Source organism: Melanostigma gelatinosum, assembly GCF_949748355.1.
Source record: "Melanostigma gelatinosum genome assembly, chromosome: 16".
Classification (NCBI taxonomy): Eukaryota; Metazoa; Chordata; class Actinopteri; order Perciformes; family Zoarcidae; genus Melanostigma; species Melanostigma gelatinosum.
The window spans coordinates 5,433,365-5,445,414 of record NC_136649.1 but is presented as its reverse complement, the minus strand read 5'-3'; the positions used below and the strand labels follow the sequence as shown (position 1 = coordinate 5,445,414).

Sequence of the window (12,050 nt, the reverse complement as noted above, 5' to 3'; positions counted from 1 at the left end):
TTTTCTAGTCCTCCCGTGTAGACTACCACATTACTAACCCCGCTTTTTCAAATGCTGTCTCGAAAAAATACGCCCTGCTCTATTCGCTTCAATACGGTAATTCCAGTTTTGAATGTCCACGGAACTGGATATAAACAGCCAGAGGATTGTTATTTTATGGTTGCACTGCGGTTTATTCAGCTTGATGCACAGCAAAAAAACATACGTATTATTTTCCCACAATCCGAAAAAACTGGTCTAAATCAATCAATACAAAATTTATATTAACATAACTAAGCAGCATGATACATTGTCTTTTAATTAGAAAGGGATTTCGGCCCCTCTGCAAATGTGTTTGATCGCTAATAGAAACATTACAATATGTGGCGATAAAGATGGTAGGTATATACTTAAGACACCGTTTAACTAATTGTATTATGTTCAGTTGGGTTAAGAAATGTCTGTAAAATGTCACCACCCTTGTAAGCAAAAGCATAGCCCTAAGTGAGGGTCGCTGTTACTCGATTTATCAAATAATTCTAATGGGTTACAGACGTTTTTAAATCTTATTTTAATCGGAAATGATTAGAAAAGGACTGCAGTTACATCCATTCTTCTTTTTTTTGACCAGTCAGCTGGCTACCACCTGGGGTCTGACTATGTGGACTCAAGACAAATTGTAAAAAGCAAAATTAAGAATTAGAAGGAAAGAAGACACTGCCCCTGTAATTTGTCCTACATTTTCAATATTCTACATTATTGACCCATTTATTGGTGAGGGCCATACTTCATCCTGTCAGGGCCAGCGCTCCTATCCAGCAGATGGCGGTCTTAACAAATGCATGGCTCTACCGTAAATATGGGGTTATCTGCGCAAGCTACAGCATACTGCGGGCATGAGAAGAGTGAGCTCGGTGCTAACAATGGCAAAACAGTCTACTTCTACTGATGTCCCATTTTAAACTTTAACAAAAGGCACCGATAAATATCTTATTTTTTTTACACACACAGTTGGTTGCATGTATTGCATCCACTGCGGTATCGAAGGCATTTCCTTTTGATAGAAATGGTCAAACCACACCAGACAGCAGCCTGTCTGGTAATGGAAGCATCTTCTATATAAGCGTATTTCTATGTGCGACGACCCGACGCTCTCATCGAGGTCAAACGGCCATCAAAACGTTTTCAGGAAACAGTAGAGAGGCGGAGTTGAGGCGACATTTGTTATTGTTTTTATCGTCGCTTGCTTTGTATCTTCTCCCCTGTCCGACAATCTGGTTGGCCAACCAGCGGGGTGTTTTCCTCAGCTGTACGTTGAGAAGTATCTTCACCAGCGAATGAATGGCAGTGACGACGGTGAGAGCGGCGGCGGCGGCGGCAGCGGGGGGCCCGGCGGCGTCTTTGTCCCGGTTCAGAGGAGCGCTGGTCGCGGCTGTGCTGGGAGATTGTGTCGGCGGAGAGTTTGAAGGAGCGGAGGAGGTCCCCATGGAGAGCGTGCTGCAGCACCTGAGCAACCTGGACGACGAGACCAAAGGGAGTGGTAAGTGAAAGGATGAGATTTCATACCAGTGTCCGCGGGAAATGAAACCACGTTACCATAATACAGGGCGGCACTGATAGCAGCGGGAGATACATTACTCTTGAAACGTTTGGTCTAAAGTCGGTTATACAGTAAGTATGTACTAGCTTGCTATTACCCAGATACCCGATATTATTATGTGGTAATGATCTTGGTGAAGTAACGTTTAGTGTTACATAGGGGCTTACCAACACTTGAAAATCCTGCAGTCATTCTGAAACACTCCCATCTATTTATTCTACCATACTTTACAGCAATACATCGAAATAATAGAAAATGGGCACCAGTTATGGGTACCCAGAAGGACCTCCACAAACCCAAAGTATCCCATTTAATATTGAGAAAACCAAGCTTCACTTTAACATCAGAGAAAAATGGCGAATAATCTTTACTTGTCAAGTCACCAAATAATTGATTAATTTCTTTAATTTACAGACAATGCTGAAATTCCAGTAATACTGATATGTGATGCAAGATGTTCTCGTGCATCATGCAGTGTTTCTGTGTGTGTGTGTGTGTGTGTGTGTGTGTGTGTGTGTGTGTGTGTGTGTGTGTGTGTGTGTGTGTGTGTGTGTGTGTGTGTGTGTGTGTGTGTGTGTGTGTGTGTGTGTGTGTGTGTGTGTGTTAGGTATCCTTGAGTACAGTGACGACACGGCAATGGCACGCTGTGTGGTCCAGTCTCTACTCACCCGTGTTGGCTTTGATGAGCAGGACATGGCTCGCAGGTATTCAAGTACACACTGCCAACGACAATGGCTTCTTCTGCAGTGTGCATTACGGTGGCAATATTGTTGTTGAGGGTCACACTTACACACACACAAACTGAAGCTCTGGTGTCTCACCCCTCTAGGTTTGCTAAGGAGTACAGCATGTCCCCAGGTCGTGGCTATGGTTCTGGAGTGATCCAGGTGTTGAAGAAGCTGTCGTCCCCTCAGCTCAGTGACGTGTACCAGCCGGCCAAAGACCAGTTTAATGGTCGAGGCTCCTTTGGGAACGGGGGAGCCATGAGGGCGGCTCCCTTCGCGCTGGCTTTCCCCGATCCAGCTGATGTTCAAAGGGTGAGCAGTGGGCAAAAACACACATCCTTGGTGACATGCATGTTAAAGCTGTGCACATTTTATGAATTGCTATGTCTCAGTGAGTCTGTAAATGTGTGCACTAGTTTAATTTCTTGCCCAGTCATAAAAAGCTGTGGCCCAAGTGAGAAACAATCAGCCCACTAAGTTCAATTCCCATTTTTCATTCATTTAAAACGATATATCTAACACACAAAGATACTTAAGCCTAGAAGATGATAGTAACTTTAATGCCAAGTCAAGTCCCACATCACCAGGACCCGAGTCAGGTAAGGACAACTGACTCGTTGGGTTTGATGACTTTCCTTTGTCCCTCTCCAGTGCGCCCGTCAGGGTGCCATGCTGACCCACTCCTGCTCTCTGGGTTATAACGGTGCGGTGCTACAGGCGTTAGCTGTGCACCTCTCCCTGCAGGGGGCGATAGACAAGCCCCAGCAGTTCATCAGCAGGCTGATCACAGAGATGGAGGAAGTGGAGAGCAACGATGAGACACGCAACGATGCCAGAATGTGAGTGGTACATGAAGAGGTCCGAGATGTAACCTGCTGTGCATTGGCATATTTAGCATCAAATCTTTTAACACCGTGTTTCCGTCCAGCCTAAAAGAAGCAGAGAAGCCGTTCTGCGAGCGACTCCACAGAGTTAGAGACCTGATGGACAGGAGCACGGTCAGCATAGAGGAGGTCATTTCTGAGCTGGGTCAGTAGCTGTTCATCTTCGATTTAATCTTAAAGGTTTTTAGTACCCATCCATCCTTTGCTGTCTCTCCATTGACAGTTCCCAACACCTATATTTTTATACAGACAGTATTCTATTTGTATTGTTATTATATAGGGTCCCAACCAATGACAGTTTGTATTGATTACTGTGACGCATGTTTTCTCAATTAATCATTCGTCTTAAAATATGGGAAATGTCACCTTTCACAGTTTCCTGAAGACCAAGTTGACTCATTCACTTTGCTTGTTTTGTTCAAGCAACAATCCAAAATCACAAGATATTCAGTATACTATTAGAAAGATGAAGAAACCCATAAGTGGTAAATTAGTGCTCAACTATTTAATTAACCGACTATTCGTTTCACCTCCATCCAACCGTTTTCATGATGACACATAACCGTAGGATGGAATTCCATTTCCTCCGTAGGGATCTTGAAAACCATTCTGTAGTTGAGAAATGATCTACATTTTTCTGCTCTTGAGTTAAAGATTTGATTGTCTTTGGACAGAGCGATTGAATTGTTTCAATTGGGGTGATGGAACTGTCTTCTGTGTTGCAGCCCCACTGAACCCAGCTATATTTACTTAACATGTTTGCCTTGTGAACAGCTCATGCTCAAATTCAATTTCCCCAACTTCGTGTCACTCAACATCTTCCCGTCTGCCCTTCCAGGTAACGGCATTGCGGCGCTCCACTCGGTCCCCACTGCCATCTTCTGCGTCCTCCACTGCCTGCAGCCCAGAGAGTGCCTCCCGGCGAACTACGGCGGCCTGGAGAGGACAATAGCGTACAGCCTGGCCCTGGGAGGGGACACAGACACCATAGCCTGCATGGCGGGGGCCATCGCCGGGGCCCACTATGGCATTGAGGCCATTCCCCAGTCGTGGATTAGGTGCTGCGAGGGGGCAGAAGACGCACACGTGAACGCAGAGCGGCTCCGCATGCTGTACCACCGGTCCTCACAGGGAGGCAGCGGGAGTGGGATGGGGGGGCGGAGCTGCGAAGATGCACCTGAAAGCAAGTCAAGCGCTTCTAACGGCACAGAGAAGAAAGCTGGAGCTGAGTGATTCCTCAACTGGAGTTTGGAAAACAAAAAAAGGACTCTTGAACACACACAAATTACACACTCACCCTTAACAAATACCTTTTTGTTTTTCAAACTGTGTTGGTTAAATGGGAACTTAATTAAGGGCATGATATCTGAACATTGCAACATTATTTTAGTGGTCACACAGCTCATTATTTTCTGAGACCCCCAAACGTAGAAAAAAATGTAAATGCTATATTTGTCAGGTAACAGAATGGTGAAGCCGAACAAAGAAACATCAAGATGTCCGCAGATGGACTGGATTGACTGTGTTTCATACAGAAATTTGGTCTGTACACACACTAACACACCTCTCTCCCTTCCCTGCTCTGTGTTGAACAATCCTTCATCATGTGAAAGTTGCACTATAAATTAGCCATGTCTTGTTTGATCCTTTTGGTGGATAACAATTATTTAATAAACTTTTTTTTTTTTAATTCACTTTTTCTGTTTGTGTTTATTTCGAATGTAAGACTCAAAAAGCAAATTTGTGCTGAGATGTCTTATTACTAATCTTGTAGCCCAGCACAACTCCTAACCTACAGGCTGCAGGAGATTGCTATATTAAGAAAACCAGAAGACCACAGTCACAGCGGTGAGACTGAGCTAAATGCTAATGTCATCACGCTGACATGCTCCAGGTGACATCTTACTTTTGTGTTGGCTTGCTAACATTTGCTAATTAGCACTAAACACAACAAACAACGGGGGTTGGTGGGAATGTCAGTAGTTTTGCAGGTATTTGGTTCGAAACCCAAATACTAGACAAATTCCAATTTTGACCTGATGATGGTGCTAGATGAAAAGTAAATGGTCCAATAGTTGTTTAGAGATGCCTTATTTTTGTTTCGCACACTGTTTACACGCTGGTATCGGTGTTTGTGGAGAACAGAACAATCATTCTCCAGTCTTTATATTGTGCAGGACAGTCACTGAGGACTCCTGCTACCCCAAATCAAATATGTCATCATTCAAGAAAACAAAATAAAGTGGAAAATTGTTATACAATCCTGTTTCTTTCTTGTTGCAAACATTTATTTAAAATACATTTATGTATCTTTGATTCGGAACCTTTTGCAAATGAGCATTTATAATAAACTGGAATGGAAATTAAAGGTTCTCTGTACAACATTCAGAGCATTAATAGTGCAGCGAAAAACTATTTGTTATGTAAAGATAATTTTGGAGTAATGTCTACAGAGAAGGAAGTGTGTGTTGTAACCTGAGCTTCTCTGTGCGGTGTGCACATAACCAATTGCTGTTTTGTCAAACACAAATTCACAATAACAGGTTTCAGATGTTAGAGTGCATGCTCTGTCTCGCCACCTGCTGTTTTATAGGCAAAAAATGTTTAAGATTTCAGAAAAAAAATATGGCATATTTCACCTTTTGGTACAAGATTGACATTTTGAAAACTGATTTATTTCAGAATGATATTTCTTTTCACATGTGCTCTTTAAATTGACAAGGAATGTGCAAATATGCAAATATACATATCAGATTACTAAAATTCAAACGCACAACCCAATTTATCAATGCGAAACGGAAGGCAACACTAGGTTTGTATTGAATATAAACTGCAATGTTTCATTCGTTCTGCCCAAATCACAGGTTCTTCTCTGCTGGCGCAACCTCCAAGAACAGCTGCAGGAACACTGTTAACTTGGTCAACAGCCCCGGGCAGAGCTTGTAATGGATGAAGGGTATGTAGACTATAGCGCCACTGAAGATAAATAAAGTCACATAGAGGTATTCAATCTGAGGATCGTCTACGATGGGTGCCAGCACAAGGAATACTGCCACAATGAGGACCAGTATGGGGAGTATGATGGGAACCTGTGGAGAGAGGAAGGGACAGGCACAAGGTAATTCTCCTCCAGTGTTAACGAAAAGACAATAAAAAATGTATGATGAGATTGAACGTGTGTGACACTGACCTTGTACGGCCTGGGGAGCTCCGGCTTCTTAATCTTGAGATAGAGCAGTCCAGACAGGGTGATGCCATAGAAAAACCAGGCAGTGAAACTGAGAACGGCAATGAAGACAAATACAAACAGTTCTTGATACAAGTAATGCAGAAGAAATGTCAACACTCGATACAAGCAAAATCCTACTCACCTGAAGTAGTTGACAATGCTCTGGAAGTCTCCGGGGATCAGCATCAGAAGAGAGACGACGGTGGTGAAGATCAGGGCCGGAGACGGAGTCAGTCTGTGGATGTGAGCCATGGCCAGAATATCTGGCTACAAAGAGAACACGGGGGTGAGTGAAAACTCTCGGGTCAACAGTCTCGTGCTGGACAATATAATCACAAGACGAGCCTCTCACCATGTGCCCCTCCCTGGCCGCAACGAAGCACACGCGGCCACCACTGAAGAACGTCCCATTCAGTGAACCGAACGCAGACAACGCTGCGGCCACAGACATGATCCAGCCCCAGCTTCCTAACACCTTATTCCTGTGGAACAAGGTGGAGGTTCTCAACAAAAGCTGCAAGAGCACCCTTTCCAATTGTTTTAAAAGCCGCCTGTTACACGAAGAAAGTTCATCACAGGGCTTGGATACATTATTCAGATTACTTTTCACGGTTCAAAAGGTTATTGTTGATTCATAAACTCTCTCAGATTCGCTGACATTTAACTGTGTTCATGTGAAGTGTATAATTAATTCTTCTAATAAATGCATAATCTCTCCTGATGTGCTTCTGCTCCAGGTTGATGACGGGGGGACATTAAAAAGTTATTTTCCGATTGAAGGGGAACCGATTTTTACACATCAAAGTACAGGTTTTAGGGAGCACCACTGCACATGTGAAAGATGTTGTATGAAGATGTTTGTAGCTCCAGAGGGGGCTGTGCGGAATCTGATAGATTCCTGCCATGGGTGACATGGATATAAAAATATATGAGTTTATACTTCCGTAGCGCTCCTCATCTCGGCTTTAGGGTTGCGGCTCGAGGCTACATTGGCCACTAATAGCATAGCACACCGGGATCTCTGACCGAACTGTCTGTGGCCATGTTGCATTGTGGGAAAAGTAGGCACCAGGCTTTGACAATTAAGAAAGATGCGTACGGAACAAAAAAATACAACATCTCAAGTTCTGCTGAATCGATTTGATACTTGAAAAAAAACCTCTGAGTATGTCATAGGAGTTCAATGCTAAACTGGTAGAGTACTCCTTTGATACTCCTTTAAAACATTGTACTTTTAACAGCAAGAATACGTGACATCGGGTGCTGTCTTACCCCCAGGTTACTGCTACTGCGTTGGAGGACATGAGCTCTCTCGGCGTCATTACAGTCAGGTAGCTCACATTCACCAGCAGATATAAGCCAGTCACCAGAGAAATGGCTATCACAACAGCCCTCGGAAGATTCACCTGGAGGAAAACAAAATCTGTTTTATGGTCTGGTTAATGTGTACAAGGTCGCACAATGGATACTATTTGCACTGAAATAAGGGATTGACTTCAGGTTGAAAACATTTATTGACATTAACACTATTTTCATGCTTTCTCCACAAACATTTTCTAAATTTATGGCCCCAAACATTTCCCAAATAATGCAACAGTATGAGAGATGTCACAAAAAAGTGATTTAAATTGCCGCTGTTATGGTAAATATGTTCTTGGAAAAGAACAGAAAATGTACTGGCTTGTGACTCTCTGCAATCATTGTTTGTATTAAATCATCCATTTTAACTTTACACCACAAAAAAATACAGCCCAGATCAGCATAAATGGTGTAATCTGTGTACTGCATGTTCTCCCTAAAACTATTCCGTGACCTTTCAACTGCCTCTGGTTGCTGTGTTGCTACATTTTGTGTTCGCTGCAAACATTCACATGATGACAACACTGGCTGGCACACACCTTTATCACAATTAGATAAGAGAACAATTGCAGGAAAACAATCACACCCTGAGTGTCTTCATGGGACTTAGCACTGACACCTGTTTGGACACATCGGCCCAGCATAATCTTTATCATGGTGTTGTTGGGAACTAAAGGAGCGTGTTTGGGTTATCAGCATTTAAGAAACTGAATTCTTGACATCAATAGAATTATTGATGTATGTAACAATTATTAATGATTATTAATAACAACGGGGCACCACCCTGCGAACAGGGACCAATAACCAAACGATAAAACTAAGTCTCATAATTAGTAGTCACTCATAATGTCAATAGTCTGCGTATGACTATACATTCAGTGACAGTGAAGGTTTTAAGTTCGAGCACAGGCTACTACATACAGTCTTATCAAATACATATGCACAAGTAATCACAGACGACTGCTCCTTAAAGTATAACAGAGTTTATTAAATCAAAATAATAAATGATCAAATCAATTAATATTGCAACCAACAAACGTTATCATACAATTTTATATGCCTAAACTAAAGAATGAATAAAATGGATGAGGGTGTATGTCTGTGTGTGTGTGTGTATGTGTGTGTGTGGGTCTGTGGGTGAAGAGGAAGGAGAGTCTTACAGCTACCGCTAAAGACTACAAAGATGGCGGCGCCGAGTGACGTGGGCCAAAAGGGGAGGGGCCTTAAGATACTACAGCTAAACTACCACCAGATGGCAGAGTCGAGTGACTCGGACAAAATGGCGGTGAGACTGCTATACGTAATCACGTGTGCCTGGGCAGCACGTGATGTGAGGCGATCGTTTCAACGGGGTTTCCCCAGGGGCAGAGATAGAAAGAGAGCAAAGGTGGGGGTCATGAATCAAACTTCTGCATGTGGTCCGCGTTGTAGGGAGCCTGAGTTCGATGGTTCTATCACGCATAAGTATACCGCTGTCGTCTTTGAACTGCCGGTAACATATGCCGTGATAAGCCAAGCACCTCAGCTCACTCACAGAGTCGAGTTAATGAAAAGAGACCTCCCACACGAGTGGAAGACAATGAATGAAAAGAATCCCAAATAAACAGTCATAGCAGTTAATACACGAATACAGCGGAGCTTCTCTCGTCCGCGAGGAGTTGCGCAATATCTCGATATCACGCGACAGTAACTTAAACACACAAAAACACGGGAATATCAACATATAAATGAATGACCTGAATTAAACTTACGTTAATTTAAGCTAAGCTATGCCCAGATGCCAAGAATCTTACTTGTCGATGCGTCGTTGCAACGTGGAAGTGTGTTCGTGGCAACGTGGTCCGTTTTCCTCGTCGGGAAGGGAGAGCAGGGGGAGCTTGCTTGCAACGCGGCTTTGCCGGCGCTGTGTTGTCGTGGCGTGAGCTCGCTCTGGAGCGAAACGCAGACGTGATCTATCCTCGCTGCAGGGAGGGTGATCTAACTTCGGCTGACGGCGTGGTCCGTGCGTCTTACCGGGAATCGTCGGTGAAGGAGGGAGGCTTGGTCGTCTTTCCTTCGCCGGAATGTGTGCACAGAAAAGAAAAATAAGCAAAAAGCGGAGAACGGATCGCTGAAGCGGATTCGTTATCGTGGGCTGAGGAGCCTTACTCAAAGTGGAACACTGTCGTTTCGTCCAGCGAAATGGCTTGTGACCTGTCAGGGTTTGTGGAGGGGTGAAGGCCTGCGGCTTCCTCGTGGCTGCGTCGGCAGCGTGATGCTGGAGGGGGGAGAGCTGGATCTTCTGCAGCCGGGACGGAGGTCCGGGGCGAAGAGAATGTTTGCGTGCCTCCTGTTACCCCGGAGGGAATGTTGGAAAAAGCGTTGAGGTGGGGGCTGCAGGTAGTTTTGTAGAAACAGTAAAGGAACCACAGGGGTCCTGGCTCTCTTGGCTCTCAGCCAATGAGATTGCAGCGGTGCATTCAGGTTACCAGGGTTTTTTTGGGGGGGGGGGGGGGGGAATTTACACCAGAGTGTGAAATTCCTCCCGAGGAGGTTTGTTCTTATCAAACTACAAATCAGGATGAAACCTTTGCTTGAAAAAGTTAAGGCCTGATTCTCTTTGTCCACAGCACATATTGAAGCCATTTGGTCAGACCCCAACAGTGTCATCTGAAAACAACTTGCAATGATGCTATTATTACCTCACTTAAGCACACATGCACAAGCCAGCTCTTTACAGCCTCACCTCCGGTAGTTTCAGCTCCTCCGTGACATAGTTCAAGTTGTACCAGCCAGCGTAAGCCCAGAGTCCTTGATAAATAGCCATTCCTAGAGTGCTTAAAGAGTACCGAGTGCCCTTAAATGCATTCTCAACTTTCAAATTTTCCACAATGACACTGCTGCTCTGTATGAGCTCCACTATTCCTCCAATCACGATGAATGTCAATGCCAGCACCTTGGCCACAAAGAAGACCACTTGGATTCTGATGGCAATCCGAGAATTCAAGATGTTGACCGTGGCAACAACCAGTATAGCAACAGCTGCAGCACTCTTCACCGCTAGCTGAGGAGGATGGCAGCCCGTGTAAAAGGGTGCTAGAGCATACTCTGCAATACTAATTGCCATTGCTGCAATGCCGAACGGCTTCACAACCAGGATAAAAGTGACTGCTGCAAAGAAAGCAGGGCATGAACCATATATCCTCAGTATGTAGATGAAGTCCCCACCAGATTCAGAGATGACTGTCCCAAGCTCAGCATAGGACAGCGCTGCAAATATTGCTACAAGTCCTGAGAGAGCCCAGATCACCAGACTGGCCCCAGGGCTTCCCACATAAGTCAATACAAACTGTGGGGACATGAATATTCCGGATCCGATCATAGTTCCAGAAACTAGTGCAACACCTCCAATAAGACCAATTTCCCGCTTCATTTTCAGAGCTTCAGGTTCCTTGACCACCATGTTGTTCCGTTGATGAGAGAGATGATGAAATAGTTGTTATTCACCCTGACAGAGGAGACACACTGATAAAGACACATCGCACACACAACTGGTTGAGAGATAATACAAACAGCTTAATGTGTTACTTAGATTACATGTTAAATCCATAGTTGTAAATCTTTGAACAGTTCGTCCAGTTCTTGATTCCAAACTCACATCTTATCTAATGCAATTCCTTAGATATGATTATTCTTGTATCGAAACTGCAGAGGCAACTCCATTCATTTCCCAATAAAATAAACAAAGTGATAAGAAAGATGTAAGATCTTGATTATCGATTTACACTCTACGTTGATTGCGTAAGTATATCATCTCTCTATTTGCCAACAGCATAAATATTTCTTAAACTGATAAGTGAACAGTAAAACTCTTACTTCTGGATGTTTCATCTCCTCAGTGAGATAATTCAAAGTGTTCCAACCTTCAAAAGACCACAAGCCCTGATAGAAAGCAATGCCAATGGAGCTGACATCAACATTTGTTCCCTCGAAGGAGTTCTCGAAGTTCTCAGTGTGTCCCTGGAAAAGCATCACAACACCTCCCAATATGATCACGGCCAGTGCCAGCAGTTTGACTACCATGGAAACCACCTGGATGGCGGTGGCCAAGCGGACGCTCAGACAGTTGACTATGGCCAGCACCATGATAACTCCTGCAGCCACGCACTTTACCACGAGTTGTGGAGGGGTGCATCCGCTGTAAAAGGGGGCCACGACATATTCAGCCAAACCCAGGGCAATTCCTGTGGCACCGGCAGGCCTCATGACAATAACGAAGCTGAAGACAAACATAA

The 12,050-nt window shown here is 44.2% G+C and overlaps 2 protein-coding genes across 2 annotated transcripts; one reads left to right on the top strand and one right to left on the bottom strand.

Moving 5' to 3' along the window:
• Positions 1 to 1,129: 1,129 nt before the first annotated feature.
• On the top strand, positions 1,130 to 4,875 carry adprs (ADP-ribosylserine hydrolase). Its single transcript, XM_079287192.1, has 6 exons — positions 1,130 to 1,519; positions 2,187 to 2,283; positions 2,409 to 2,616; positions 2,956 to 3,143; positions 3,233 to 3,333; positions 4,027 to 4,875. The coding sequence occupies exons 1-6, from the start codon at positions 1,321 to 1,323 to the stop codon at positions 4,419 to 4,421; spliced, it is 1,188 nt and encodes a 395-aa protein (XP_079143318.1). The 5' UTR covers positions 1,130 to 1,320; the 3' UTR covers positions 4,422 to 4,875.
• Positions 4,876 to 6,046: 1,171 nt separating this feature from the next.
• On the bottom strand, positions 6,047 to 11,218 carry LOC306790856 (b(0,+)-type amino acid transporter 1-like; the record flags this gene model as incomplete). Its single annotated transcript, XM_079287378.1, has 6 exons — positions 6,047 to 6,277; positions 6,379 to 6,466; positions 6,560 to 6,684; positions 6,770 to 6,899; positions 7,690 to 7,823; positions 10,502 to 11,218. The coding sequence occupies 6 exons, from the start codon at positions 11,216 to 11,218 to the stop codon at positions 6,047 to 6,049; spliced, it is 1,425 nt and encodes a 474-aa protein (XP_079143504.1).
• Between the last annotated feature and the right edge of the window lie 832 nt (positions 11,219 to 12,050).